We start from the raw sequence: 26,866 nt of genomic DNA on the forward strand, positions 1-26,866 counted from the left end.
TTGTATTCTCAGTAATTCAACAGGTAGTTGCCGTTACCAAAGGTATGGGTTGAGTTTAGGCTGTCCATCACCTGGCAGATCATCACGTAGCAGGATGGTTGAAGACTTGGTCATTCACGTTTATGATAGAGCAGCCCGGAGGCTTTCCAAGCAAATTAATCCATCTAAACCCTCGCAGTTGAGAACTCCAATAGAAATCGTTCTTTAAAATATTTCATTCACTCCCCAAAGGCCATACTGTGGCCTCCTCTAGCCAAGTGCGAATCCAGCCAATCTACCTATTCCATCGCACTTGTTCTAGAAATCATGAAACCAGCGTATAAGACCGCAAATGAACATTGCCCAACTCAACAAAATCTCGAAACGGCCGAGCCCAGTGCGAACCGTTGTCCTCTGGCCACGCCGGGCTCAGTCATGTCAAAACCCAGTCGAATGAAGCAAAGGTGTAGTGTACAGAGGCTTTAGTGTGTCGAAGATGAGAATTGAGAGCTTAGTCGTACAGACCATCGTCGTTACCACCGTCGTTGAACGTCTCGCCGCCGCTGGCTGCCGGTGCACCCTCGCCCTCAGGGAACTTGAAGAAAGCACCTGGACCAGCATTCTTCATCTGCTGGGCGAAAGCCTCGTAGCGACGGATCTCGACGTCGCTGACCGACTTGCGAGCCTGTTGCATGGCCTCCTCGAAGTGGCGCTTCGTCAACTCAGGTACAGGGTCCTCGGCATCCTCGTCCATGGGGACATCCTCGCCTGCAGCCTCAAGAGCCTTGGTGCGGTTGATGTCAGCAGTAATGGACTCCTTGATGGCGATCTTGACGGCACGCTGAGTGATAAACCCAAGATCGGCACCGGAGAAGCCGTGCGTCTTGTTGGCAATGTACTGCAGGTCAACGTCGTCTGAGACGGGTGTCTTACGCAGCTGGGCCTTGAGAATGCTGAGGCGGCCCAGCTCGTCAGGAAGCGGCACATAGATAAGCGAGTCAAGACGACCAGGACGGCAAAGGGCGGGATCCAATTGCTCGGGACGATTGGTCGCTCCAATAACGAACACGTTCTTCTTGGAAGTCATACCGTCCATCTCTGTAAAGAAAACAAGGTTAGTATACAGTAACCGCAACTTGAGAGACGGGAGGTTTATTGGGAAAACAATGGTGACTTACCCGTCAGCAGCTGGTTCACGACACGGTCCGAGGCACCGCCGGCATCACCCACAGAGCCTCCACGGGCCTTGGCGATCGAGTCAAGCTCGTCCAGGAAGACGATGCAAGGTGCCGCAGCGCGTGCCTTGTCGAAGATGTCACGAATGTTGCTTTCCGACTCTCCAAACCACATGCTGAGCAACTCTGGACCCTTGACAGAGATAAAGTTGGCCGCACACTCGTTGGCAACAGCCTTGGCCAACATGGTCTTTCCGGTACCCGGAGGACCGTAGAAAAGCACACCACGCGATGGTGAGAGACCAAACTTGAGGAACTTCTCTGGGTGGTCGACTGGGTACTGAACCTGCTCCCTGAGGTCCTGCTTGACCTCGTCCAGACCACCAATATCCTCCCAGCGAACGTTGGGCACCTCGACAACTGCAACTTCGCGCAGAGCCGAAGGGTTGGAAACGCCGAGGGCGAAGCGGAAGTTCTCCATGGTGACACCTAGAGAGTCAAGGACCTCAGCATCAATGGTGTCCTCGTCAAGGTCGATGAGATCCATCTTCTCGCGGATCTGTTGCATGGCCGCCTCCGAGCAAAGGGCCGCAACATCAGAACCGACGTAACCGTGCGTCTCAGCAGCGATTTGCTCCAAGTCCACATCATCTCCAAGCTTCATGTTCTTGGTGTGGATTTGAAGGATCTCCAAACGACCGGTGGGGTCCGGAATGCCAATGTCAACCTCACGATCGAAACGTCCAAAGCGGCGCAGAGCGGGGTCGATAGAGTTGGGCCTGTTGGTTGCGGCCATGACCACAACGTTGGAGCGCGCCTTCATGCCGTCCATGAGGGTCAAGAGCTGTGAAACGACACGTCGCTCAACCTCGCCGTTTGTCTTCTCACGTTTTGGTGCAATGGAGTCGATCTCATCGATGAATATGATCGCGGGTGAGTTCTTCTCAGCCTCCTCGAAGGCTTTGCGCAGGTTGGACTCGGACTCTCCGGCCATCTTTGACATGATCTCGGGACCGTTGATAAGGAAGAAGAAAGCACCGGTCTCGTTTGCGACAGCGCGAGCCATGAGCGTCTTTCCGGTTCCAGGAGGTCCATAAAGGAGGACACCACGTGGGGGCTTAATTCCGATCGACTTGAATAGCTGAGGGTGACGCAGAGGAAGCTCCACCATCTCGCGGATCTGGGCCATCTGCTTCCTGCAGCCACCAATGTCGTCGTAGCCAACCTCGTTGAGGTTGTTCTCCTCCTCATCACGCTGAATAGGCTCGCCCTCGCAGTGGATGACCGTGTCTTGGGCTACGATACCGTACTCCGGAGGGTCGACCTCAACAACCTTGAACTCGACTTGACGCATGCCACCACGAACCAGGAAAATGTCGCCTTGGCGGACTGGGCGGTAAGCCTCCCGGAAATAGGGTGCAAGGAAGACATCGAATAGGGAGCCCGTCAAGCCTTCTACGGTGTCGGCAATCGGCAGGACGGCAATTCGTTTGGCCTGTAGTTAAATGTTAGTTAGGATTGCGCTTGCGCAGCAGTATTGGGCCAAGGACCAGCCCGCGATCTTCTGAAACGAATGATAGTACTTACGTATTTGATGTCAGGGCAGGGATGAATAGTGACAACATCTCCATGCTTGACCCTGAGGTTGTGACGCACCACACGGTTGAGTCGCGCGCTTCCATCATCAAGCTCATCATCAGCTAGGACGATCAGGACTGTGTCCTTTCTCTTCTTTCCCCGCACAAGGACGGTGTCACCACGGAAGAGCTGTAGGGCCTCCATGGTGCTGTTGGAGAGTGCGATGATGGAGTTGTCATCATTTGTGGCATCGGCAACCCTATCAACGAGACATCGATGTTAGTGTTACCGGGTATCGGAGGTAAGCAGGACCTGGACTTCTCAACGTACATCAACTGGTTGGGCTTCTTCTTCTTCTTCAAAATTGCGGTTGCTACATCCGATTCCTATAGATTGATGTTAGATCTTGTTGACGATTCAAATCTGATGGCGATGTGATCATTTCGTCATTGAAGGTAAGGACTGCAAACGAACCTCCTTGACATCGGCACCAGATACATCGCTGGAATCGTACTCGGTCAGCGTCTCTGTTTTGCAAACACCTAATTCATCGATTTGAGGTTCCTTACGCCAAGTTGACCTTCTTCTTGGGAGGGTCCTGTGATGGATCGGCAGACATCTTGTCTACGAAAGAGCAGTGTGCTCAAGACGACTTTGGAAATGTCGGAATACCCTGAGTTCTCGAGAGCGGGGTTTCGTGCACTGGGGAATAAGTTGCAATGCCCAGCGTCGAGATTTCAACGGCAGGCGAGTGTTCGTTTGTCGGTATTAAAGCCAGTGGTGAAATGTTTGTGTTTTGAGATGGTTGGAGGTTGGGGTTTGAAAGAAAGCTGAAAGTTTGTACAAAGTCGAAAAGGTCCAGGGCTAGCTACTAGGCTTCTACTGATGACGATTACCTAGCTCTTCCCATTGATACCTGGGCTGGCTGGTCTTGGTACGTGGTCGGAGCTTCCCTACCACCCAAAGTGGTTCCGAACAAGCCGTTAAGCCACAGATTTTGGCCACTTGTGGCGGATTAGCAACGCTGCCCCACTAAGTCAACTCGACTCGCAAAATGTGGCCTCAAAAGCCCAGCTTGGTTTCACCTGTGCTCACTCATCATTCATCATTCATCAATTATGGCGAGCTGTACATAGTACATAACGAAGGTTCGATCAGATTCTATCGGAAACCCCCAATTGCCTTTGCTTGTAAAAAATTGCGTCTGCCTGTGATGACAAACCTCACGAATTTCGTATAGTTTGCCACAGTTGCTAGATAGACGTATTTAGCTTTCATTGGAATGAGTTGACCTGTACAGGGACAAGACTACCTACCTACCGAGCAGTTGAGCTTCATTGCTTAAATCCCCACAATCAGTCTCATATGGTAGTCACCAAATCACCACGAAAAGACACGGTAGATTTATTTTTCCACTTCCCTACCTATTTACTAGACGCGTTTTTTTTTTTCCTGGTCCAGCATCCCTAAGCCAGCCTTATCTTATATCTGAGATCCTCTGATATCATTAATAAGCACGCAGCATTTCATTCAGCAATGGAAGTCCAAGGCCGCTCCATAATAGCAGGCCTTTCTTGCATACGTCTTGGTGGCGCACCTGGGTGTAATGACACACATGTATTGCCGCACGGCCATATACTGCCTACATTCAGTAAATAACCCTTGTTTGGAGGGCTTGCAAAGGCAAATTTACTCCACAAAAGATGATTCTTACTAGGTCGAACTAGCACGTAAATATTGGAAAAGGCTCTTTGTCCATCCCAACTGTCTTCAAAGTCCGACTCGCACATCCTTGTTTTAAAAGCCAAGACACGGGGCTGACACAAGGGTCCAGGAAAAAGCATTCGGACCAGCCGATGAGGCGAGAGACAAAACTGTGTCGAGCCGGCCATGCTAGTCAGTCTGGTGCTTTCAGCACAAACAAGAGAAGAACAAAACGGGCTGCAATCTGGCCCTACAACACTACGGATACCTAGGGTTGCACTCTTTGGAACGACTGGCCCGGCAAGCGTTTGTATCACTATTGAAGCATCCGCACAGCATGCGCTTGAAGTACCTGCCGATGTTCGTTCACGCAGACTTACTCTCGGAACGAGCGCTGGATATCGGGGGCAAACCTTGGTCATCCTACCGGTGAGCGGAAGCTATGTCTGAAGAAGCTAGATTCGAAGAACAAGGGCAAGCAGCCCTAGACTAGTCGTACCCGGAGTCGCCTGGCAAGAGTATTGCTTGTCCCGTCTACCTGGTACGAAACTAGTTCTGACCTAGTCCATAGTTGGCAGTATTTTTGACCCTTGTACACACAGCATACTGCGTATGGAGCGCATCCTGTAATGCCAGTCGGCACCGTTGATCACTGGAGTCTCATTGCTTGTCAATGCCGGCCAGCTGCAGTTGCAAATGTCCCATTAATCAGTTGACACTACGGAATACTAATGATCAAAGACCAATGGGCGGGGAGTGAATATTGTCGCCGTGTACCCTCGGTTGCACCGTGATCAGCCACAGTGCCCTTCACGTGGGAGCAACGACAAGACCCGGTAGGCTTCCTGGAATTCTCACAGCACGCATCCTTGTCGGACAATTGCCTTGACGGAGACGCATGTCAATATCTTATCCGTCATAGATATATTAAAACTAGGTCGACAGAAAAGGCGGTCGGGGCTTCGGTGGGTGGCACGGCCTGTCGCCGGACCCAGCATAAGCAGACAGTAAGTACGGAGGGAGTCTTGATACAATTTCAGGGCGAATAGACTTTCCTTGACAACCACCCAGTTTATATCCGGAGACTTGCCCACCCACATACGGGTCACGGTCTGGAGTGGGTCAACGGACCAGAGACTGATATCAACGGTCACTGCAGCCCGTCCTGCACGGCGCGCATGGAGAGCTGCAATGTTGGTAAAGCGGTGAAGGTGCGGGTTAAAGCCGTTTGGCTGATCCGTTCCGGGGTTGCCAACGAGGATACCCCACTCGGCTGCCGCTCCTCTGCATACTCTATAGGGTAGGTGGTAGGTGTGTGAGGTGTGCATGGTGTGATGCTTGGCTGCAACTTGCAAGACGTGTCTAACCTCAACACTTTTTTTTTATTGCTCTTTATTTACTTTTCGACAGAAAGAATCTGGAAGCAAACAGAAGCAAGGGAGAAGTGCGGTGACGCAAGAATTGCTCACGTGAAGAAAATCGAGTGTGCGTGGTTCCCCTAAAAGTACGAATAACAGTCTTTTTGACCAATATACCTTGCCTCTCATACCTGTGCCATGGCTTGGGAATACTCTCCATACATCACAAAGATATGATGCGGTGATGAATCGTTGTGCGTCTCCATGGCCCAATTTGGCCGACCGGTGAAAGCATCCAGGAATGATAAAAAATAAACCCCCCCCAAAAGGGAATAACAGGACCGCTTTAATTGCCAAGATTCGCGAGCCGTGTTTACCAAGGCGAACGGGACCGGACCCCTTCGCGTACGTAGTACGGTTGTTGATGGTTGCCGTATGGATGTCTGACTGAAGGTATATTTTTTTCTGTGTCAGACAAATCATACGGAGGTTACAGGCAAAAGTTTCCAGAGGCCTGCCAGGTATCTGCGGACAGGGATCTCGCATTAGCGCTGCATATTCCGTCAAAAGCGGTCGAGAGGTACTTACTACAGTCCGTACGTACATAGATTCGCTGATCTGCTCTTGTACCCTAACTTTTACGCTAATGCTGCCACAGTCTCTATCCACTAATGCGTGACCTGGTAGGCCTCTGGAAACTTATGCCTGTAACCTCCGTACCCATCTTGTGTAGCATTGGCATCAGCGTGCAAGCATCCCGAAAAGCTATACGCCAATCGCCAATTGATTTATAGGTACTTTAGGTATGTCGATAGGGGAAACCCAGTAAAAGTCGGAATAGCCGCCGGAAGCGTGTGACAGACAGTTCGGAACAGAGGACCTATCACTGCCTTTTCCCAGTTCCCGATTGGCCCTCACCCCCCGGTCTGCAGAGCGGTCTAGACTTTCAATATGCGCCCTCGGGTTTACTCGGTGCAGAATGGCTTAGGTACGAATGGTTATAAACATTGTCGATCGCATTGAATCCAATGCCTCGAGTTCGAACTTCGGGTCCACCTCAAGTTACCCTATGACGATCGATTGCCGGAGGGCGCAATTATAGTCAGGAGTGCGGGGACAATATTACTCTGTAGAGCTTTGATAACATGACGGGTAGTTGCTGTGTTTTTTATTTTTATTTTTTATTTTTATAGTCATGTCAAATTTTATCTATCCGGGATTACCAAGCGCAATCCATCGATTGATTGGCTTCTCACCAATATAAACACCAAACGTAGGTAGGTAGGTACCTAGCCCAATGCACCCAGGTTGGCAAGGTTGGGTACGACCGGCAGCTTGTACATAGTACGCAACACGAAGCGAGGCATCTTAGTTTACTTGGCTTCAAGGGGCCCCCTCTAGATTATGCCTGTTCGATACAATTATTAAAAGGTTCTCTATGTCATCAACCCGGCAAAGTCAGGCTGAAGGTGATCCAATAGCATCAAGTATTGGTTGCGACAGTAAGGTAACTACTATGTACGAAGTAACTAAGGTACCTATGTAATCAGGTACGAAATGTACGCCGTAAAGTACCATCCATCCATTTCTCACCTACTTTAATGCATCTTGACGTTCGTCCATCCATCCATCATGCAAGCTATCGATTTACCGGCAGACATGGTGTGGGAGGCATTATCCAATTTGGTCACCCCAGAAAGGAACGAAGTATCTTTTTTTGCCTTTCAATTTTCGTCCGGTATCCATCTCAATCACCTATCTGTCTTTTATTCTTCTTCTCTCTGCTATCATCGATTGCTACTTTCGGAAAGTAACTCGTTCCACGTGGAACGAAGCTTCTTTTTCTTTTCCTTTTATCCCTTATTGTGGTGACATTCATCTGTGCTCTGATAGGTTCATCATTGGTTCATCATCGGTTCGTCCAAAGCCAAGTTTATCGACCAACTTGGTCGCTACCGGGCTTGCTGGGCTAGAAGAGAAAGCATCTTTCTGCATATGGTCGACTTTTCGATCCCTTGGAGAAGCCCAATGCATTGTTCATTTCCGATTTGAACTCAATATTTTTATTTTTATTTATCATTGTTGGGTTTTTTTTTGGACGCATTGTCAGCGAACCGACCCGCGCCTCATTGTTGATCTTGGTCGAATCCGGGAGTCTGGGCAGAGTCGAGACTCCAGCAGACCTCCTCCACTCCCAAACAAAAGTAGACTAAAACAAATAGCATTACTATTGGATACCGTAGCATGTACACGTACGGTAAGCACCCACGAATTTTTAGGAATAGTACAGTACAGTATAATACAGTATATAGCATATCCCCCCTTGTCATCTATGTGTCTAACCTGCCTCTGAAAGCATACATAATGTAGTACCAGTCAACATCGGCCGCCGTATCAGGGTTTGTGGAGCGGTGGCACTGCCGGATCCAGACGGCGGTCTCCAGTCTCCAGTTTTCTCTTTTTAGTTGATGGCTTCAACGGAGCAACGGGCGCATTGGGGGCGCTTGGGGTCACCCTAATTATCTACAGTACCACGTCTTTCCTTTTCACACGGGCAAGGGGCGCCTGTGCACACGGCATTCTCAGATCTTGGGGAAAGACAGCTTGATTTTTCTTGGCCGCTGACTGTCTTCCTTTCTGGCTCGTGCTAATATGGCCGACACCTGCCTACCCGACTACCGTACTACCTACGTACTACGTAACTACGCAGTACCTACCCTCGACCTAACCCAACACCGACTGCGACTACGTATGACACGTCCTTCTGTGTCTGACTCTCCGCGTCTAGCCTCTAGGTCATCTGCAAGGAGACCTCAACTGGGAACTGGTACCACGGCTATCCCAGAAATCCACACAAAAAGTCACACCCCCCCAAGCCCACTTTTGGGGCCAAGGTCCCAGCCGGACCTTAACCAAAGGTGGGCCAAAAGAGGCTGTACCTGGCTTCAACCGCCCGGCTTCTGGGTCCAGGCAAGTAAAGTACGTGGAAGTACCACGCGACGAGAAATTGAGGTCTGTAAAAAAAGAACAAAAAACCAAGTAAATCCAGGTTCCCGACAAGAGGAGAAGCAAGTTGACAACCAAAGAAGACATTCTGGAAAAAAAACGTCTGGCGAAAGGCGTTTTCAAAAGCAAAGAAAGAAAAAGATAAACCAAGCCTCCCCCTACTTTGGAGAAATTCAAGTACAACCTCGACATCGGATTTTGCCTTTGATCGCCTTGCGTAAGCACGTCTGGGCTGACCAGTCTTGATCCGACCTCCACTGACCTCCAGCAGCTAGCTAGCTTCACGCTCGTGGTCATATCACAGGGCGCTAAAATTTAGAATCCTCGGCCTTGCGTGCATCCATCCTACCTAACTTGACAGACAGCGCGACTCTTGTCAGTCCGGCGGTGGACACCCGAGTGTGAGAGGGACAGTGAGGTAGGTTAACGGAACAAGGGCCTGCCCGGGAAGACGACCCCTAATTGCCTTATTTGCTCGTGTGATCCCTTGAATGCGGAACCGTTACGACTGTAGACTTTGTAAAACCAGAAACAGAGCAATCCTGTTCGCCCGTACCTATTTCTGTATTGTTCATTTAATTCTACGGATACCCGTTATTTTTTCTATTTTTTATTTTGGCTTGTTTATGTGGAAGGACAAGCTTGACTCGGTGTTCAGTCCTCACAAGTCCGCTACTAGGTACTCGGGACTAATCAAGAACGATCAATCGGTTTGCCACTAGGCTGCCGGTGAAAGTCACCTGCAAGCCCCACTATCGTTTCTGTACACACCCTCCATCCGCCAATTCGTTTCGCACACACCCACCTTGTGCTGCATTGCAGACCGCAGCAACGCAACAAGCAGGCTGGCTGTCTGTTGTGTCGGTCGGCTATTCTATTTTTTTTTTCTTTTTTCCCTTTTTTTTCTTTTTTTTTCTCCTGTCGTTTGATTTTCGTTTGGATTTTGATTTTTCTTCTTTTGCTCTTGTGGTCTTCCTTTTTTTCTTTTTTTTCTTTTTCTCTCTCTCCCTCTCTTTTTTTCTCCTCCGCTCCATCTGCAGTCCAAAGTAGAGGCCTCCCGGTGGCAGACCCCTCGACCCCATTGTTTTTGTCGAGTCTCGAGTCCTTTTCGACTCCTTCTCTACCGCCATCAATATCCTCTCGACGCCATTCTCGACAGCCCGCGTGCACGACTGCCAACATTCGCTCGCTTTATTTTTCGAATTGATGACATAGGACCGCTGTTGAGGCTGTATCTTCCCTGCTTTGCGCTACCAAGCCCACCCACCATCAAGGGCCGTATTCCGTACTAGCCTGAGTCGCCCCCGTCAGATCGATCACCTGCGTGCGGACCCGGTTTGGTTTCCCAACCGTTAGATCTTTTGTCTTGTGTGCACGCCGGCTACGTGCGGCACTTGTTGGTTCTAAAATTCCAACGAACTCTCCGAAACGGCACGCACACATACACACCCCACACCCACTTGGATCTGCATACCGATCGCATATACTTAGCTGCTCCGCCGCGCCAGCCCGGCTTCCCTGTCAACATCAGCTACCTCGTCTCCGGAGCCTTACTTGGAATCCTTTGCTGGACCACCTCGTTGGCCCCTTCTGATCCTGCAGGACCCTCTTCGGTAACCAAATTCGCCTCATCGACTCCCGGCACAATACGCCACCGAGAAGAACTTCTTGTCGTGGCCCCCCCGCGACCCCACATCAGCACAAATAAAAAAAGATCACGGCCTCGCTTGCGGAGGCGCGGTCTTGTCGCCACTCGGTACCAGGGAGAGATGATCCCGAGGATTTAGAACCTGCTTAATAACAAACCCCGGCTTTCAGCCCAGCGTGTTTACTCTGGATTGTATGTTTAACTCTTTGGAGTAAAACCAAATCACGGCCCTGGTTGGCTCGAGCAGCCACCTGTGATAACTCCTTGCTTACCATTTTCTCTCTCTCTTTTCAGCGCATATAGCTATGGACGACCTTACATTGATTCAGGCCAACCATAGCCCGCTGACCGAAGCCGTATACTCGTGGTCCCAGCTTCTCTCACCACTTATTCTTCTCATCACTTTTATATTGGCTACAGCCCTCCATGGGGTTTTCGCCAGCCAAAAAGAGGAGAATGCTTTGCAGACGGAGGCCAAGGGCCCTGGCGGTCGGCCCCTACCTGTAACCAAGATGCGCCGAAATGCTGCTGGGACAGACATGACAGAATGTTCCTTCGGCCGTGCCTCTCGACGGACTTTCCAGGGTGCTACTACTTTGATAGTCCTCTCGTTTGCCGCCAACGCAGCCAACTTGGCAGCCCAGGTCATGGCCAACGCTGACCGTTTGTTACCAAAAACATCCTACATTGCGGATAAACCGCCGCAACAATGGTGGTGCCGGGAGGAGTCTTTTGTACGTGAAAAAGATTGACGAGGAAAAAAGGCCTCTTCGTATTCCAATGACGCCTTGTGATTAAAACTAACAAAATGGCTGAATAGGTCTATGTTGTCGGAACCGGTTCACTTTACGGCTATGTACTGCTCACCCTGTTCGACTGGAAAGATAGCCCTAACTTTGTTCACTTCCTGGTTTGGTCCGTCAGCCTGATAACTGATAGCGTTGTCCTCGGCGCGCTATTTGCGCGAGTTTCGGAATCCTACACGGTTACGTCGAACGAGAATTTAGTCGGGCCAGCTGGAAACGATATCGCGGACCTCGCCATCGGCGCTTTTCGTGTTGCTAATTTGATCGGCGTCTTGGCTCTATATCTGAGTCTGGCTGGGCGACGAACTTTCACGGTGGCGGAAAAGCGGGAGCAGGAAGCAGAGACACAGCCTCAAAGTCAGTCACAGGTGCAGAACCGCCGGAGGAGCGGATCGCGAAGGAACCGTGAGAATGGCAATGACGAGAATACCCCGCTCCTCGGCCAGCGTCAAACATCACAAAACGGATACGTCACCATGAACGGCAATGGCCGTGATCGTGAGAACAGGCGTAGCAGTCAGAACGGCACGGCTAATGCCGCTCAGGGCCCTGTCAATGGACAGTCTGTTGGGCCGAATCGCGAGGCCGAGGCAGCCTTCTATCGTCCGAACAAGTTGCCACACAAGACTTGGTGGGAGTATGCACGAGGATACTCCCTCTTCTTTCCATACTTGTGGCCACGAGACTCGAGAAATCTGCAACTTGTCGTACTGCTCTGCTTCGTCATTCTCATCTTGCAGCGCATTGTCAACGTTGTAGTGCCTAACCAGACAGGTCAACTGGTGAACAGCTTGCAAGACACGTTAAATGCTGTCGACGGTCGCAGCATGCCCTGGCGAGATCTTGCCCTGTTGATTGGATCCAAAATGCTGCAGGGGCAGTCGGGACTGTTGGGATCTATTCGGGCCATCCTTTGGATCCCTGTGTCTCAATACTGTTACCGCGCGTTGACCACGGCAGCCTTTGAACACGTCCACTCGCTGTCTCTTGATTTTCACCTCTCCAAGAGGACTGGCGAGGTCTTATCCGCGCTGAACAAGGGGGCATCCATAAATCAATTTCTAGAACAGGTCACGTTCCAGGTCTTTCCTACCCTCGTCGACCTCTTTATCGCCATTGGGTACTTTGGCTGGTGCTTCAACAGTGTCTATGCTGTCTGCGTCTCGGTCATGACGTTTGCATACCTGTTCCTTACCGTGCGCATGGCGGCTACTCGGGCGGACCAGCGAAGAGAGATGGTCAACGCAGACAGGGAAGAGGAGGCAGTCAAGAATGACTCCATCGTCAGCTATGAAACGGTCAAATACTTCAATGCCGAGGAGTTTGAGTTTAATCGCTATCGCCAAGCCATCCGCAACTACCAGGCGGCCGAGGCCAATGTCACGTGGGGTATCAACAACATGAACATCTGCCAAAACCTGGTTTTCATGGTTGGGATGCTGCTTCTCTTGATTATCGGGGCTTACGATGTCGTAATCGGTGCCCGGAGGATTGGTCAGTTTGCGGAGCTGATTACGTACCTGGGACAATTGCAAGGGCCGCTGAATTTCTTTGGCACGTTCTACCGGACCGTACAGCAGGCCATGATTTCCGGCGAGCGGCTCCTGGAGCTGTTCAAGATCTCGCCTACGGTGGTCGACCGGCCAGGTGTTCGCTCTCTTCCTCCCAGCAAAGGACACATCCGCTGGAACAAGGTTAAGTTCTGGTACGATGGAAAGCGGCCAGCCCTGAAAGATATTTCCTTTGAATGTAAGCCTGGCACGACGACTGCTTTTGTTGGCGAATCGGGTGGTGGCAAGTCGACAATATTCCGCCTCATGTTCCGGTACTACAACTGCCACGAGGGCAGCATAGAAGTCGACGGCCAGGACGTGAAAGACCTCACCATCGACTCGGTTCGGCGGGCAATCGGTGTCGTCCCACAAGATACAATTCTCTTCAATGAGTCTATCATGTACAACCTGAGATACGCGAATCAGAATGCCACGGACGAACAAGTGTATGAGGCTTGCAAGTCTGCAAGCATACATGACCGTATAATGAGCTTCCCTGAAGGCTACAACACCAAGGTTGGCGAGCGCGGTCTTCGGTTGAGCGGTGGTGAGAAACAGCGTGTTGCGATTGCTCGGTTGATTCTCAAACAACCACAAATCATCATGCTTGACGAAGCCACTTCGGCCCTGGATAGCGAGACGGAGCAACAGATCCAGTCCCAGTTGATTAATGGAAACCACCTGGGCCAGGACCGAACGTTGCTGATCATCGCGTAAGTTGATAACCCTCATCTGCTTGCTGCAGTTTATACCCATGCCTTGGAGAGAATGTCCCCCTCACTAACCAACCACTGATTCCACAGTCACCGGCTCTCCACCATCACTCATGCCGATCAGATCATTGTGCTCCGGGCAGGCATGATCGCCGAGAAAGGCACTCACTCGGAACTCCTCAAGTTGAATGGCAAGTACGCTTCCATGTGGGAGAAACAGAGCAAGGCGGAGAGAGCCGCTTTGGAAGCCCGCGACGCTGCTCGACGAGCAGAAAAGCTAGCCCGGCAGGCCAAGTTTGCGAAAGTCAGTGGCAAGCAGCAGGATCACACAGACGATAGCGACGGCTGCTACGGCAACACCAGCGCCGGCTCATCGACAGTACTTCAGGCAACGAATGCACTGTCTGAAGACTCGTCAACGTCGGATGATGATACACACAAAAAGCCCTCTAATGATAATAAGACAACCAATCAACCGCCCCCGCCAGATTTATAGTGGAGGGTTATATAACGTTTTGTACATTGCTCTTTAGTTTTATGGGTTTGCCTCTCTCCTTTTTTTCTTACTTTTTACAAACCATTATCCGACCCACAAGTCCGTAATGTCCAAGCAGTACACTAGGGAATCTCCCTAAACAAACTTTGCACACTTCTCGGGGCATTACAGAAGCATCTGCAACGATTCCTCATATTCTCGACTCACGAGCGACGATATTTTTTACTCATAACTTTTTTTCTTTTGTCCTTTTTTTCTTCTTTATTTTTCTTTTTCTCTCTCATAAAGCTTTTCATTGTCTCTTGTCATAATTGTTTGTCATAGCATGGGCGGCGCTCTTATCTGGTTTATATAAAATGCGATTGGGGATTTCAGTCCCGGGAAAAGGTTGGGATTTCACCTAGACGCCAGCAAAAAGGCCGGTTGTTCTAACCTTGTAGATGACTGGGATTCCATTAGAGATTCTCCTCAAACCTGTTTACCACTTTTTTTTTTCTAGCTTCGCTCAAGTCAAGGGATGCTACAATCTGGATTAGATTTCCAGATCCTTGGTGAATACCACTTTGTTGAAGACTTGAACTACATCAGTTTGCACAACCTTTTGACCGCCGAACGGAATATAGACGTGTGGAAAATGCAGGTCCAATTATCGCAAACCTATACTTGCTACCCCTAACTTATTAAAACAGGTGACTAGCTATGCTTAACATATTTACAAGAAGAAAGACCAAAGCCGTACCCCTTCATTATCATGTATCCTGGCGAACTGGACATACAATGTCAAGTTCGCATAAAATGTAATCGTTGCCCCTGCCACGGGGCCCAAGATTAATACCAATACTCGGCAGCGATTTCTTTCCGCTTCGCATCTCGTAACTTTTTGCTTCTATAGTACCGCTGTATTCAAGCAGACAGTTGTCATCGGATGAAAGCAGATCGTACACGAGCCCTTCCCATTGTTTGCGGTCCGGATCAAGTGTTATCCAAAACAAAACAAGGAAACCAGGCGTGTTGCACGCATGGTGACATTGGTGCGAGGAGGCAAACGTCGCTCCCCTTCCGCCACCTACTTCCTCTTCTTGATGGCTGAGCCGTTGGCCACCGACGCTCCGTTGGCAGTGGCGGTGGCGCCGGCCGAGTCCTCGGCTTCGCTCTCGACATCGGAGCGGTCGTCTCGAAGATTGTCGTTGAAGACGAAACGGTAGGCGATGCGGACGATAAAGAACAGCCAGAAGAGGTTCAGGGCCTGAAGCGAGGACAACAGGCTCAGCGTGATGACCTGCGACAGGCGGCACTTGTACTGCTGGGTTTCCCAGTTCAGCTCAAACGGGCCCACGGTTTGGAACTCGGTGAGCAAACTCCAGATGATGCGCAGGTTGATAAAGTGGCGGAGGTAGATCCAGACGCCCATGAAAAAGGCAAAGTAAGGCCCAGTGAGGGCGTGGTCAATGTAGTTCATCAACTTGGCCGTCTGCAGTTACAAAAACAGAATTAGCGGGGAGTGGTTCATCTTGTGTGCCCTATCAGGCGTCTAGCAAAGACATGTCGCTTGTTTGGTACTTACAGCGAGGAAGAAATCGCTAATGTCATGGGTGACGTAGACGGCAAGGCCGATGTAGGTGAAGTGAAAGCGGTAGCTGAGAGCAATGAGGGCCAGGGACACAATATGGTGGGCAATCAGCTCCTTAAAGTCCTTGCGAGGCTTCTCCATGCCGAGGACGAGGACGATGGCTTGCTGGGCCCAGTAGGCGGCCTGAAAAAGGTAATAGAACTTGAAATAGGCCTCGTGGGTCTTGTGCGGGAAGTTCTCATACATGCCGTGTGTGCTGAAGTACCAAACCGGGGTGCGGCTCATGACATACATGCCAGCGGGCCCGAGGATGGCAAAGTAGATTGCCGTATAGGCCTGCTCCATGAAGCGGGCTTGCTTTCCACGGCTCTTGACGCCGGCATAACGTGCAAGGGGTCGCAAAAGCTCCTGCATGATGAACTCACGCGTGAAGGAGAGAACAACGGTGTAGAAGGTGACAAAAGCGATATCCCAGCGGCCCTTTCCATACTGCGGAGGCTTTCCCGGTCCTTCAGGGGGTAGTTCGTATGATAGAAATATGAAGCGGCTGACGGGGTTTGACTCGGTCGGGTTGATGGCGTAAAGCGAGAGGAAGATGGAGAGGAGTATAAGCGGCAGGACGCAGGTGTGTTTGGTAGCGAATTGTTTGAACCGGCGGAAGTAGGCCTTGCGCTTGCGAGGAGCACGCTTGGTGACATCCTGTTGATTGCGAGAGCAAAGGGCATTGTCAGTAACTGAGCAAGAAGGATAAGAGAAGGAGGATTTTATAGAACCGCATCGAGAGCAGGTTGGTGTACAACTCAACCAACCATCATCATCACAACGACTCACTTTATTTTGGCCCATATTGGCGATGCTTGTAGCCAGGCCTGGGGCTCCCGTATCTCCCACGCGCAACTCGGAACCCAGGCCGCTAGATTGTCTCCGCCTCCGGATAGCAGAGGCGGAAACACGGTCAGCAACGTTGTGAAGCTGATCGGCTGAGGTACTGAGGAGTGGAAATGGCTCCGAAGTCGCCATGGTTGAGAGCGAACCAGGGCAGTGTTTTAAGAGTGGCGGTGACGTTTGTACCTCCGATGGTTTGCTCCAAAGTTACAGCTTCTTCCTCGGGTGGCCGGGATGCGACAAGTTGCGACGAAACCTTGACCTTCTTCGGGCAAGGTAGGTTGGTAGGTATGTCGTCAGGCGATTGGATTGATTGACTGATGTGTACCACTAGTTCAAGCAGGTGGAGTTAAGTTGCAGCAAGCAGCATGCGGTTGTATCGCATTTTATGGTTTTGGAGGTTTTTATTCCAGAAAGACCGGATTGACAGTCAACAGTTGAGTGAATACGGAAGATGGCGTATAGAAGCGTAAGTCGGTGTCCGGCGCGGCCGTGAAATTACAAAGCGGGTTCATCTCCTTTTTTTTTTTTTTTTTTTTTATTACCCTACCTACTCCGTACCTAGACTAACTATTATTTGTTCTTGACAGCCGCCATTCACTGTAGGTCCCTCCCAATGTTGCTACTGCAACATTTGTACCCCCTCCACTACTACCATAGTGGTCCATCCCGAGCTAGTCCCACTATTTCTTTCATCCGCGACCCACTACATATTAGATGGTGGTCATAGCACGTAGGCTGGCAGGATCGATCACACGGCGATCGGGAGATTAGACTTGCAGAGAACTGTTTGGGTAGGTACCTCGAGTAACTCGCTGCGCTTGAGAATGGGCCGAGATAATCTGTGCAGGGTACCTGGTGGCCCAGCTTGCTAATGTACCCCCTACTCAGGAGGTACCTTATGCAGATTATCGTACTGAGCGTATGGAGGTACCCATGTATACATGGATGGGCAGGTTGTCAGACTGATTAGACAGACCATCTGGTAAGCCTTCAACATTAAACGCTGATGGTTTACACTTTCGGCGCGGAAAAAGATGTCACGGCGTAGGCCCGCTTAGCCCGATTGGCTTTAGTCCTTGCATGTTGCCAAAGCGCCTGCTACTGGTACGTCCTAGGCCTTTACATAGTACTTTTGTTTTTGTTAAGAGAGGCCAGGCCTCCTGCAAAAATGCCAAGCTTATCCTTGCTTCATGCTGGGCTTGGTGAAAGCATGATCAAGTTTCCTATTGTGGACTTATCAAGCTTTCGAAGTTGGCATCGATCATGACAATGGGGTGTATATTTGCAATGCGTGATGTCTTATTTACCTTCAGCTTTTAGGCTCAAGTCACTTAAGCTGAGTTTCCTTGGAATCAAACCAGGAATCTTAGTCTTCAAATCAACACTCGCCACAACTGAACACATTCCTGTGCCACATAGGATGCTCTAGATGAAGCGGTATAGTATCCCCCCCTTTTTTTTCGTTTTTGCACTCTATACTTACAGGTGCTGTCACTTGATCCAGACCTTGTTGGTTCCATTTCCAAATATGTTCTACGGTACCTGCTTACTTATCTTGGTTGGTACGAAGCACGTACTCTTCCTTGCAGCTGCAGATCACTACTGGGGTCTAATTCTAACCTGCCTACCCTGTACTGATCCTTTCCAGCTCATCAAATGTTCAGGGCCAGCCGCCCCCGCATTTACTCCACAGCTTGCTCTCGCTGATATTAGATTGTGTTAGCGAGTCTCCAGGTGCACGGCCCTACCCTCCAAGACCAGTGGGATTTTGGGGAAAACGCGCCGTTGGCAATTTTACACATCTTCATTTGCCTCGGTTTTGTTTTCTAGCATCCAGTCCCGTTGACGACACGAGCCATTGACCATCATGGCTGACATCGTCAAGAACCTATTTGGGGGCGGCAAGGCCCCCGCGAAGCAGCCAGCAGGCGGAGATTCAGGTACTAACCTTTTTATTCTATATTTTCTTGTGCATGATGGACGCCATTCGCATTCATCCTCCTCTCCCACCCAGCCATGTCCTTCTTGACAAGCCTCCATTCGCCCGGCGTGCCGCTAATGAATCATTAAAACTTGACCAGACTTCGCCGACTTTGCTTCCAAGGTCCCCGACCCAACTCCGGCGGCGGCTCCCCTCACCAGCGACAGCACCCCCACGCTTGGTGGCAGCCAGCCAACGGCAGTGCCCTGGACAAAATGGTACAACATTCATGAAAGACACTCGCTGAGCGAGTTCAGAAATGAAGGAATCGTCCTGGCCTGTATCGTTGTGGTCCTTGTTCTCCACCTCATTGGTGCCAGTCTCAACCGGACCAAGGCTCGCAAATGGATGCGCGCGCATGCCAAAACCCTCGCCTCCGAGTTCTCCCTGGTTGGCTATGCCGGTGTCCCGGCCAACGTTGGGGACAAAGAGGGCGACGAGCTCATGGCCGCGCTCCAAAACCTAAACGAGTCACGCGGCGAGAAGCTTCTCAGGGAAGCATCTCTCTTTGAGTTCGCGACATATGCGACCGGCCGTCAAAATGTGGCCTTCATGGACGTCAAGATGACTCTGATCAAGCGCTTTAACCCGCTTATCACCTTCCCCGAGATGCTCCTGAGCTTCTTGGTTGATAGCCTCCCCACACCTGAGGACAGTGTCGAGGCGACCATTTATCCCTTCGACGGCAAGGAGAACTTGGTCGTGCCGGCAGTTCCGGGAAGCACTGAGCTACGGGCCAAGGACAGCAAGAGCACCTATGACAACTTTGTTTGGGCTCTCGTAAACAAGGACCGCATGAAGGAGCTTCGCGAGGACCGCTATGACGTGTCCATTACCTTCACCAAGGACCACCCCAAGCTTCCTCCCTGGTTGAGCGTCATGAGTGAGAGCGCCGAGATCACCGATGCCCTCCTGACGCCTCAGCTCATTGAGGCTGCCAAGCAGGCTGGTGATCTTCTGGACTACATCATTGTCTCTGACCAACCCATTGACAAGCCAACTACGTAAGTCGTTACCCCTTGCTTTGTCTAGTTCTCTTGTTCTCTTCTTCTGTCTAGGCCTACGACAACGATAATGCTAACACTAGCCTCGTAGTGTCGCGGAAACCACTCCTCGCAAGCGAATTATCCTCAAGTACAGGCTGCCTGGTAACAATGATTACACCAACCTCCTGCCTATCTTCCAGTACTTCATTCGCCTGCCCGACCATCTCACCCAGGTCGGTCACTTCCGCGCGGAGGTCATGCGCAAGGTGAAGGTTGTTCGCGACGAGACTATTCGCCAGATCCAGAAGGCTGGTGAGGAGGAAAAGGCTGAAGAGAGGGCGGCTGAGCGGGAGAAGGCGCGCAAAGCCAAGCGGGATGCCGAGCTTAATGCCCTAGATGCTAAGGCCCAGAAGAAATATCTTGAGAAGGAGCGCGAGAAGCAGATGCGCAAGTCGAACAAGAGGATGACCCAAAGAGCGTAGCCGGCTCGCAGTGTCAAAGGGATCGGGTTTAATATTACTTGCCGGTTTCTTAGTACAGTTGGTACGCTGAAACCAGAATTGTCGGGATGGCAGGTCTTGGATTCGTATAAATGAGGCATACAGGGGATGGGGGCGGGGGATTGGGGGTTCTGGTGTATTAAAAGAAAAAAAGCGAATAACATAATAATATTCCAAGTTAACATTGTTCGAGCCACATATGATTCTATTTTAACTTTCCCTTCCCTTCCCTGTCAACAACCTTTGTGGTTTATGCAAACTCACCAAACCTCTCTACTGCATTCTATACTGTGATGGCCAGTAATGGCAATCGCTATGAAGAGGCCAAGATGTCCTGGACCCTCTTGACCTTGTCCTCTGCCGTTTGCTTCTTGTCGGTCCTGCAAGAACCAAGGAGGCGTGAGAAGCGAGTTACATAAATGAAGAAGGGATTTTGAGAGAAGAATACGAAAATAACAAAACATGAGAAAGGAAAGGAAAGGGAAAGCTTGGAAAAAGACTTTCTCACCTGGATCCAACACGTATCGACGTCTGCACACGCTGCACGCCCCCACGATGCACGACTGTGTGAGCCTGACCGATGACCCTCATGACATCATCCCAGTTGCCCTCTGCACAAAAAAAAAATGAGAAAAGCCACACCTCTCTGGTCAGACACATTGAACCTCTTGGTAGTTGACCCAGGAACGGCGGTAAGATGAGACTGAACAGGGGGTTGGGGGGTGATCCTCACCGACTGTAGTGCCAGCAGAGTGCATGGTGTACTTGAGGCCTGAGGCTTTGAGCAGCTTTTGGACCTCTGCCACCTCGTTGGCGACGGAGACGTTGCCCGTGCCCACCTTTGTTTTTGGCGTAAGATCGCCGCGGTTTGTCAGAATTACTTTTTCTTTTTCTTTTCTTTTCTGTCGGTATGTTCTTCTTTTTTTTCGCAATCGAGATGGGATCATGGGTCGAACTAATCCGGACACTCACTGGCACAAGACAGAAGTCCACATAGCAGGATGCTGGCGTCTCGATGGTCTTGGGGTCCATGGCTGTAATTTTGTGTCACGAGGGATATCAAACCAACGTTGCAGATCTCCCGTTTTGAGGATATTTAAAAAAAAATTGCATATAACTGCACGTGTCAGGATTTAATGTGAGATTTTGATGTACCCGTCCGAGCCGTCGTCTGGTCTTGGGGGGTTTTTTTTAAAAAAAAAAAAAAAAAAAAAGAAATCAGACGAAATTGACTCCTTGTTGAGTTCGTTGCCAGGGTAGGTACGGTAAGTCAAGTTTGACGTGGGGTTCCTATCAATTTCTTTCGCGCAATGACTGTACCTTAGGTTAGGTAGGTACCTTATCTTGGTTCTCTTGAGGGCACGAACATGACCTAGAGCCACCCGCTAACTAACATGACGATCGAGGCAAGCCCATTTGGTCTTTGAGTATTTTATCAATTCATCTTGGCAGCTATATTTGCTGCTTTTTTTTCAAGTCTATGCTACGTCTTATGCACAACGCATAAAATGTTGCCACAAACCTCATCAATGATTAAGTTTGTTGTATACAAGTCGTTCAACATATTAAAAGCCAAGTTCCCTGCGAGTGAGGGGAATTTGCAGGCGTGGTGTGTGTGGATGACACCCTGTTTCCCCGCATGGTTCCGCCCGATGCTTGTGAATTGCGACCCCCCTGCGCGATACAAAAAGGTGAAAGAGCCCGGAAATAACAAAAAACGCTCCCAAGCCTGCATCAATTAAAGAAAAAGGGTAAGAAAAAAAGAAAAGAAAAAAAAAAATAGAATAAAAATGAAATAGATTTTGCCACACCGTTTCCCCAACGCCAATTCCCCAGCCCGGAGACCAGCCCAAGATATGCCACCCGTTCCAACCGTCCCAGGTTTAAAGTGACAAAAGAAATAAGACAAAAGAGAGGAAAAGAAAAAGAGGGAAAACAATGACGTATTACTATTCCCAACAGTCAAAGTGTTTTCATGAAGAAAAATAAAATAAAAATTGCGGCTCTCAAGCATAGGCAAAGCTGTTCCGCCTCGAGCTGCAAGGGCTGACGCCGCTCTCGAACGAGTGTCGCGAGCTAAATTCCCTGTTGCAGCTGCCGGGCTCGCCAAAGCTGAAGTTGGCAAACATCTCCTGGTGCCGAAGGTTCTCCTTGGTGAGCGGCCTCTCGGATGGGTGCACCCGCTTCTTGTGACTCGAGGATGATGTTGACGAGTAGTAGGACTTTTTCGACTTCTTCTTCTCTTTGTCGCTCTTGCTGTGCGGCAGAGGCTGTGTCGCCACCGCTGGTGTTGACGTCGGCGAGCCGCTGCTGCTCTTGCTGCTGCTCGGGACCAGCCATGAGAAGGTCGTGCTGGGGCCCCAGCCCGGCGACGATGGTGCTGTTGAGGCGGGTGTGATGGATGAGTCTGAGTTGGAGGAGCTGGATGATGCGGTTGAGCCTGTGGATGTCCTCCGCAGCATGCGGTTCCAGGTGTTGCGAATCGACATTTTGAATGATTTGTTTTTGTTTTTGTCTTTGTTTTTTGTTCTGCTTTATTTTTTTTTCGGTGTAATGCCAGACAGCTCGAAAAAAAGACTTGCACTGCAAGAAAAAGGAGGCTTTGGGAGAGTGGTCGACAAAGGTCAAGGTGAGAGTTGTGTTGGTGGGTGTAAGTCGCCCGCTTAAAAGGGACAACAAGTTGGTGGTGAGCCAAGCAGTTGGCAACCCTCCGTTTGCAAAGACGTATCTCTGACTAGGACGGTCCTAGGAGATCAAGTTTGAGAAATATTTAAAAATAATCTCTGCCTTGTCGACTTCTTTTTTAGATAATCATCATGAAGAAACATCGAAGAAGGGCAGGGCATGTTTTAGGGGTCGCCTCGAGGACCTGGTCAGGTCTTTTAAGGTTTCCTCCTTCGTCCGGGGGACATTCTTGTTGGTACCAAATATTAGTGATCCAAATCAAGAAAAGTATACGCCACTAACAGCGAACAGCTAATCTAGGTCTAGGTAGGTTGGGTAGGGTCTACTTTTTTTTCTCCTCTCTCCAACCATTTTTCTTCAACCACCCTCCACGGATTTGCACGGTTCGAGACCCTAAGACAAGCGAGTGCAAAAAAAAAAATCTGTCACCCAAAAAGGTTCCATAACCATGCATATTCATTCGTCTGGACTGGACTCTATCCCACGTCTCTCCACACCTACACCGGGATGTCGATCGATAGCACGCAGCGCCAAAAAGGCCAGCCCGCTTGCGAAGAAAATAAGTGGACTTTTGCAACCTCAACCACAGGTCACAGCCGGGGAGGCGAATATTCTCACCAAAAAAGAAGATCGACAGCGGGCATTGCGGGGGATCCGATAGATAGTGGTTTTGAATTATTGAGCCTTGCGGCATCCTTTTACTCACTTTTTTCTGTTCACCTTTTTTTCGCCTTCATAACGCACCAGTGCCACAGCTTTTGGTTGCATCTGTTTGCACAAGGAGAAAAAAAAAAAGACTTTCCCAAGTGATATCACCCCAACCAAGCTTGCCCAAGCAACCAAGGTCCTAACCGCTACAGGAAAAAAATCATCCTCCCCCCACCGCTTCAAATCAAAAGATCGCCTCACAGATTTAAGGAAAACCCCTACACTAAATTATTCCTTGGGTGCATTACAAACCAGGCCTGTTCTTACCCACCCCTCCCTAAACCAAAACAAATCAATGGTGAGCAAATCCCCATTCCAAATGCAGGCTGGGGGGGGCTTTTTTTTTTTTTTTTTGTTTTTTTGCGCCGTGCCCCGTCCAGCTGGGTCGAGGCCGCGTCGCGCGCCGTGTTCCTTTGCGAGCAGAAAATAGTTTTTGCTCCTTAGCTTTTTTTTTTGCCAATCACACCTTAGGCCGACCGTGCTAGGCGGGTCGTACTTAGTGGTTAGTAGTCGCCCGCCCCGCCATCCAGGGGGTGTTCGCCGACGGTCTGGGTTCTAGTCTGGATGGAGCCTAGCTGTTCTAGACTCTGTAGACTCTGGCGTCCCCTCCGGTGATTTCTCGTTTTCCATCTTTCTCGACGCCGGTGGGTTTTGTCGGCCTGTCCGGCCCTTTTTTTTACCCTCTCACCAGTCCCTTGCCGATGTTCACATCCTGGCTCCTGCTTTTTTGGTACCTTTTTTTTTGTCGGCTGTGTCACACGATGCAAAGATTTCTCCGAATTGCCTAACTTGACTGCACCAGTGAATGGGTTGACAGTGAAGTGGGGGTGTCTTTTGTTTGTTTTATCTCAGATGTCTCTTTTGTGCCCTAAATCAGCTCATGTGCCTGCTGACTACTTGGCTGGTTGGCTTCTGTACCAAGGCAGAGTGGGATTGACTTGAGTGATCGACCCCCACCACATGTTTCTCTTTTCTCTACCGGCAAGAATACGTTCGGCCCGTTGCTTCCTCCATGCAATGCATCGCGGCCTGCATTGCATCTCATGATCTTTTTTTTTAGCCTACCTTCAAGTTCAAGTGGATACTACCGGGGAATCGCGGATCAACAGCCCGAGACCTACTGTACTCTTGTGCTTCAGTGGAACATTGGTCAATTCTCTTTTGGTACTCATGCACGTACATACTGTACAACTAGTCTAGCCTGGTGCACAAACACCTCCTGCATCACGCACCATGACCGTTGGTTGAGTTTGCTACTTGACATACGTCACCCCCGGCAACAGATTACTCGGACAACAGCTCCCGAGAAATAAACATTTCTTTTCTTATTACCGAGAAATGCATTCTCCTCCATAGACGCCAGCGCTGCCACACCCAAGTCCACCTAGCGTCGTGATACCCCACGCAAGGGCAGCAACCTCCCAGTCCAAATCCTCATCCGGAAGGGCGTCACCTTCGACCAACTCTGCTACCTCCTCTGGAGTGGGCTCATATGTCGGGTCTGCGATTTGTTCTTTTTCTGGCTCCGGTTCCGGCTCTTCTTGCTTGACCTTTCGAGGCCGACCACGGCGCCGAATTGTTGGGGTGGTTTCGTCAGAGGCGGACACGCTAGCAATAGCCGCATTCTTGGGCGGTCTTCCGCGTTTCCGAGGACTTATCGGCATGTCTTGATGGTCCAGCTCGGACTTGGCCGTTGCTTCATCCGCCGGTTCAACCTCGACGCCATTTGCGTAACCCTCAGCGAGGGAGCTGACATCCTCGGCCATTGATCTGGCAGCGTTTCCTGGAGAGTAGAACGGCCAGCACGAGCGCAAAATGTGCTTTGGCTCGAGCGCTCGCGCGGCAGCCCAAATGCCTAATGTTAAGGCCGAAAGTAGAACGTCGTTACCCACTGCAGCGACAACAGGATGGTCGTTTGTGGACCCAAGGACTTTGGTCACCGCTGTTGCTGTCCTTTCCCACTCAGTCCGCCTCTTGTCTTCCCATGCGAGGGAGGAAGGGATCACGCCTTGGATTCGAAGGTGCCTGTGCACATGCGAGCCAGGTGTGTTGTACGCGAGTGCCGTCAACGATGCCTTGCCATGCAGGACAAGACTTGCCAGTGATGCTGTGCGGAAGATTTGTGAATAGGCTCCATATGCTTCGTGCGGGTGAGCATGTACAGTTCCCCACGATGCTGGGATGGCTGCCGGCATGACGACCAGTATGAAGGAAAGTGCTCTTGTGGCTAGTGTCGTAACCGCGAGCGAGATTATGCTGTCAGTTTTTGTGGATGTTTCAGCGACATAAGGAAGCAAAGATACGGCTCCGAGGTTCAGAAACAGGATGCCCAGGAACAGGCCGGGATGCGGGCACCAGTTCGCCGGCTTGGGTGGAAAAACTCGGCGTAGCCCTCGCGCGAGCATGGTATTTCCTTGGCCCACTCTGTTATCATCATCCGCCAGGGGAACTGGGGTCAGTAGCAGAGCGAGATAGAACAGGTTTTGCGCATATGACAAATTGACAAGCTGTGACAGTGCCAGGTAGGCCCAAAGGTGAGGGATCCGCCGGCGATGCCCTTCTATGGAGAGTAGAAGTGCCCACGATATCAGACCAAGGTCTGCCTGTTGGGCCCACCAGAAACGGCGCACCTTCTCGGCGACGATCTCGAGAGCATCTCGATACACGGGTGTGTCATATAGCCAGCGTGTCAAGTTTCCGCCAGTGAGGTAAGGGAACCTATTAACAGTTAGTCGGGCATGTGATGGGGCAGAGAGAACAAAGCCAGTAAAGAGAGTGGGGGAATTACTAACCATCCTTCCGAATCAAAACCACGCTCATCCGCCCATCTGCTATATGATATAGACGCGTACTGGGAAGTTGAACGCGTCGCCAGCGCCAAGCTAAGGGCGGCAAGGGCAGAAAACACAGGTACCAGCTTCTCACGGTTTGCCAGGCGCGGGCGCGTCGACTGCGCGGGTGGCAGTGACTTGTATGAAAAGTACAGACCGCGTCCCACGATTGAAGTCAGTGCGACGGCTAGAGTTGCATGCGATATTGTCGCGACCAGAGGCACGTAGCTGGGCGAATATGTGAGCGCATGTTCTTTTTCTGTTGCCTTTTTGGCAGCGTTACAGTATATGACGTAGTGGAAAATGAAATGACACGGAACTGATCCGAGCTTACAGATGTTGGGGTTCGACAGCTACTGGTGCCATGTTGACGGCATATGAAGAAGAAAATTCTTTAATGCATATGCCAAGTCGGTTGGTTATCGAGGAATATGTGATTTTTGTGTGATTGTGATGGATTTATTTGCTGTCGATGCAAGCCGTTGGAGGAAGTGATGATGAAGGGTAAACATGGAAAAGTGGCTACCAAGGAATGATGGATGGCCGAGTTTGTATTTGCCGCCAGTTACTCTCTTCGCTTGTTACCTCGACGCGGGGCGCGTTTGTTTTGTTTGCCGATAGCATTGCATAACCCAGGTAAGCCATTTGACAACACAAAGTAGGAACCTATTTGGGGTAATTATTTGATACGTTATCTGTCA

At 50.4% G+C, this 26,866-nt stretch overlaps 9 protein-coding genes across 9 annotated transcripts; 3 read left to right on the forward strand and 6 right to left on the reverse strand.

The window, feature by feature from the left end:
- Positions 1-96: 96 nt before the first annotated feature.
- PgNI_09560 (uncharacterized protein) lies at positions 97-3,630 on the reverse strand. Its single transcript, XM_031129542.1, has 6 exons — positions 3,302-3,630; positions 3,207-3,234; positions 3,063-3,118; positions 2,742-2,991; positions 1,158-2,649; positions 97-1,077 (listed from the first exon to the last, which is right to left on the reverse strand). Exons 1-6 carry the CDS (start codon positions 3,349-3,351, stop codon positions 491-493), a joined length of 2,463 nt encoding a protein of 820 aa, XP_030978292.1. The 5' UTR covers positions 3,352-3,630; the 3' UTR covers positions 97-490.
- A 664-nt stretch (positions 3,631-4,294) lies between these two features.
- PgNI_09561 (uncharacterized protein) lies at positions 4,295-4,766 on the forward strand (the record flags this gene model as incomplete). Its single annotated transcript, XM_031129543.1, has 2 exons — positions 4,295-4,383; positions 4,567-4,766. A coding segment is annotated over exon 2 (144 nt), but the record flags the coding sequence as incomplete, so codon positions are not given.
- Positions 4,767-8,124: 3,358 nt separating this feature from the next.
- PgNI_09562 (uncharacterized protein) lies at positions 8,125-8,374 on the reverse strand (the record flags this gene model as incomplete). Its single annotated transcript, XM_031129544.1, has 2 exons — positions 8,125-8,251; positions 8,322-8,374. 2 exons carry the CDS (start codon positions 8,372-8,374, stop codon positions 8,125-8,127), a joined length of 180 nt encoding a protein of 59 aa, XP_030978290.1.
- A 1,414-nt stretch (positions 8,375-9,788) lies between these two features.
- PgNI_09563 (uncharacterized protein) lies at positions 9,789-14,573 on the forward strand. Its single transcript, XM_031129545.1, has 4 exons — positions 9,789-10,640; positions 10,743-11,182; positions 11,269-13,520; positions 13,611-14,573. The coding sequence occupies exons 2-4, from the start codon at positions 10,754-10,756 to the stop codon at positions 14,014-14,016; spliced, it is 3,087 nt and encodes a 1,028-aa protein (XP_030977640.1). The 5' UTR covers positions 9,789-10,640; positions 10,743-10,753; the 3' UTR covers positions 14,017-14,573.
- Positions 14,574-14,642: 69 nt separating this feature from the next.
- Positions 14,643-16,956, reverse strand: PgNI_09564 (uncharacterized protein). The gene is made up of 3 exons (XM_031129546.1): positions 16,418-16,956; positions 15,581-16,285; positions 14,643-15,487 (listed from the first exon to the last, which is right to left on the reverse strand). The coding sequence occupies exons 1-3, from the start codon at positions 16,604-16,606 to the stop codon at positions 15,083-15,085; spliced, it is 1,299 nt and encodes a 432-aa protein (XP_030977642.1). The 5' UTR covers positions 16,607-16,956; the 3' UTR covers positions 14,643-15,082.
- A 1,330-nt stretch (positions 16,957-18,286) lies between these two features.
- Positions 18,287-20,040, forward strand: PgNI_09565 (uncharacterized protein). The gene is made up of 3 exons (XM_031129547.1): positions 18,287-18,414; positions 18,556-19,459; positions 19,551-20,040. Exons 1-3 carry the CDS (start codon positions 18,342-18,344, stop codon positions 19,921-19,923), a joined length of 1,350 nt encoding a protein of 449 aa, XP_030977641.1. The 5' UTR covers positions 18,287-18,341; the 3' UTR covers positions 19,924-20,040.
- Positions 20,041-20,112: 72 nt separating this feature from the next.
- On the reverse strand, positions 20,113-21,117 carry PgNI_09566 (uncharacterized protein). Its single transcript, XM_031129548.1, has 4 exons — positions 20,914-21,117; positions 20,675-20,780; positions 20,450-20,552; positions 20,113-20,321 (listed from the first exon to the last, which is right to left on the reverse strand). The coding sequence occupies exons 1-4, from the start codon at positions 20,971-20,973 to the stop codon at positions 20,255-20,257; spliced, it is 336 nt and encodes a 111-aa protein (XP_030978294.1). The 5' UTR covers positions 20,974-21,117; the 3' UTR covers positions 20,113-20,254.
- An 830-nt stretch (positions 21,118-21,947) lies between these two features.
- Positions 21,948-22,430, reverse strand: PgNI_09567 (uncharacterized protein; the record flags this gene model as incomplete). Its single annotated transcript, XM_031129549.1, has 1 exon — positions 21,948-22,430. The coding sequence occupies one exon, from the start codon at positions 22,428-22,430 to the stop codon at positions 21,948-21,950; it is 483 nt and encodes a 160-aa protein (XP_030978293.1).
- Positions 22,431-24,166: 1,736 nt separating this feature from the next.
- On the reverse strand, positions 24,167-26,669 carry PgNI_09568 (uncharacterized protein). Its single transcript, XM_031129550.1, has 3 exons — positions 26,500-26,669; positions 26,127-26,393; positions 24,167-26,052 (listed from the first exon to the last, which is right to left on the reverse strand). Exons 1-3 carry the CDS (start codon positions 26,529-26,531, stop codon positions 24,663-24,665), a joined length of 1,689 nt encoding a protein of 562 aa, XP_030977644.1. The 5' UTR covers positions 26,532-26,669; the 3' UTR covers positions 24,167-24,662.
- Between the last annotated feature and the right edge of the window lie 197 nt (positions 26,670-26,866).

The sequence above is a fragment of the Pyricularia grisea genome (genome assembly GCF_004355905.1).
Source record: "Pyricularia grisea strain NI907 chromosome Unknown Pyricularia_grisea_NI907_Scaffold_7, whole genome shotgun sequence".
In the NCBI taxonomy this organism is placed as follows: domain Eukaryota; kingdom Fungi; phylum Ascomycota; class Sordariomycetes; order Magnaporthales; family Pyriculariaceae; genus Pyricularia; species Pyricularia grisea.

What these genes read in the sequence shown, in the direction of transcription:
- PgNI_09560 (XM_031129542.1), bottom strand. Translation starts at nt 3,351, where the DNA reads ATGTCTGCCGATCCATCACAGGACCCTCCCAAGAAGAAGGTCAACTTG. An exon ending in AAGAAGAAGGTCAACTTGGC is followed by an intron (nt 3,235 to 3,301) that starts GTAAGGAACCTC and finishes GTACGATTCCAG; the next exon opens with CGATGTATCTGGTGCCGATG. An exon ending in CTGGTGCCGATGTCAAGGAG is followed by an intron (nt 3,119 to 3,206) that starts GTTCGTTTGCAG and finishes ATCAATCTATAG; the next exon opens with GAATCGGATGTAGCAACCGC.
- PgNI_09563 (XM_031129545.1), top strand. Translation starts at nt 10,754, where the DNA reads ATGGACGACCTTACATTGATTCAGGCCAACCATAGCCCGCTGACCGAA. An exon ending in GGTGCCGGGAGGAGTCTTTT is followed by an intron (nt 11,183 to 11,268) that starts GTACGTGAAAAA and finishes ATGGCTGAATAG; the next exon opens with GTCTATGTTGTCGGAACCGG. An exon ending in CGAACGTTGCTGATCATCGC is followed by an intron (nt 13,521 to 13,610) that starts GTAAGTTGATAA and finishes CTGATTCCACAG; the next exon opens with TCACCGGCTCTCCACCATCA.
- PgNI_09564 (XM_031129546.1), bottom strand. Translation starts at nt 16,606, where the DNA reads ATGGCGACTTCGGAGCCATTTCCACTCCTCAGTACCTCAGCCGATCAG. An exon ending in CCAATATGGGCCAAAATAAA is followed by an intron (nt 16,286 to 16,417) that starts GTGAGTCGTTGT and finishes CGCAATCAACAG; the next exon opens with GATGTCACCAAGCGTGCTCC. An exon ending in TTAGCGATTTCTTCCTCGCT is followed by an intron (nt 15,488 to 15,580) that starts GTAAGTACCAAA and finishes TTGTAACTGCAG; the next exon opens with ACGGCCAAGTTGATGAACTA.
- PgNI_09565 (XM_031129547.1), top strand. Translation starts at nt 18,342, where the DNA reads ATGGCTGACATCGTCAAGAACCTATTTGGGGGCGGCAAGGCCCCCGCG. An exon ending in GCCAGCAGGCGGAGATTCAG is followed by an intron (nt 18,415 to 18,555) that starts GTACTAACCTTT and finishes AAACTTGACCAG; the next exon opens with ACTTCGCCGACTTTGCTTCC. An exon ending in CCCATTGACAAGCCAACTAC is followed by an intron (nt 19,460 to 19,550) that starts GTAAGTCGTTAC and finishes CTAGCCTCGTAG; the next exon opens with TGTCGCGGAAACCACTCCTC.
- PgNI_09566 (XM_031129548.1), bottom strand. Translation starts at nt 20,973, where the DNA reads ATGGACCCCAAGACCATCGAGACGCCAGCATCCTGCTATGTGGACTTC. An exon ending in TGGACTTCTGTCTTGTGCCA is followed by an intron (nt 20,781 to 20,913) that starts GTGAGTGTCCGG and finishes CCAAAAACAAAG; the next exon opens with GTGGGCACGGGCAACGTCTC. An exon ending in TCGATACGTGTTGGATCCAG is followed by an intron (nt 20,322 to 20,449) that starts GTGAGAAAGTCT and finishes TGGTTCTTGCAG; the next exon opens with GACCGACAAGAAGCAAACGG.
- PgNI_09568 (XM_031129550.1), bottom strand. Translation starts at nt 26,531, where the DNA reads ATGGCACCAGTAGCTGTCGAACCCCAACATCT. An exon ending in GCTGTCGAACCCCAACATCT is followed by an intron (nt 26,394 to 26,499) that starts GTAAGCTCGGAT and finishes ATATTCGCCCAG; the next exon opens with CTACGTGCCTCTGGTCGCGA. An exon ending in GGTTTTGATTCGGAAGGATG is followed by an intron (nt 26,053 to 26,126) that starts GTTAGTAATTCC and finishes AACTGTTAATAG; the next exon opens with GTTCCCTTACCTCACTGGCG.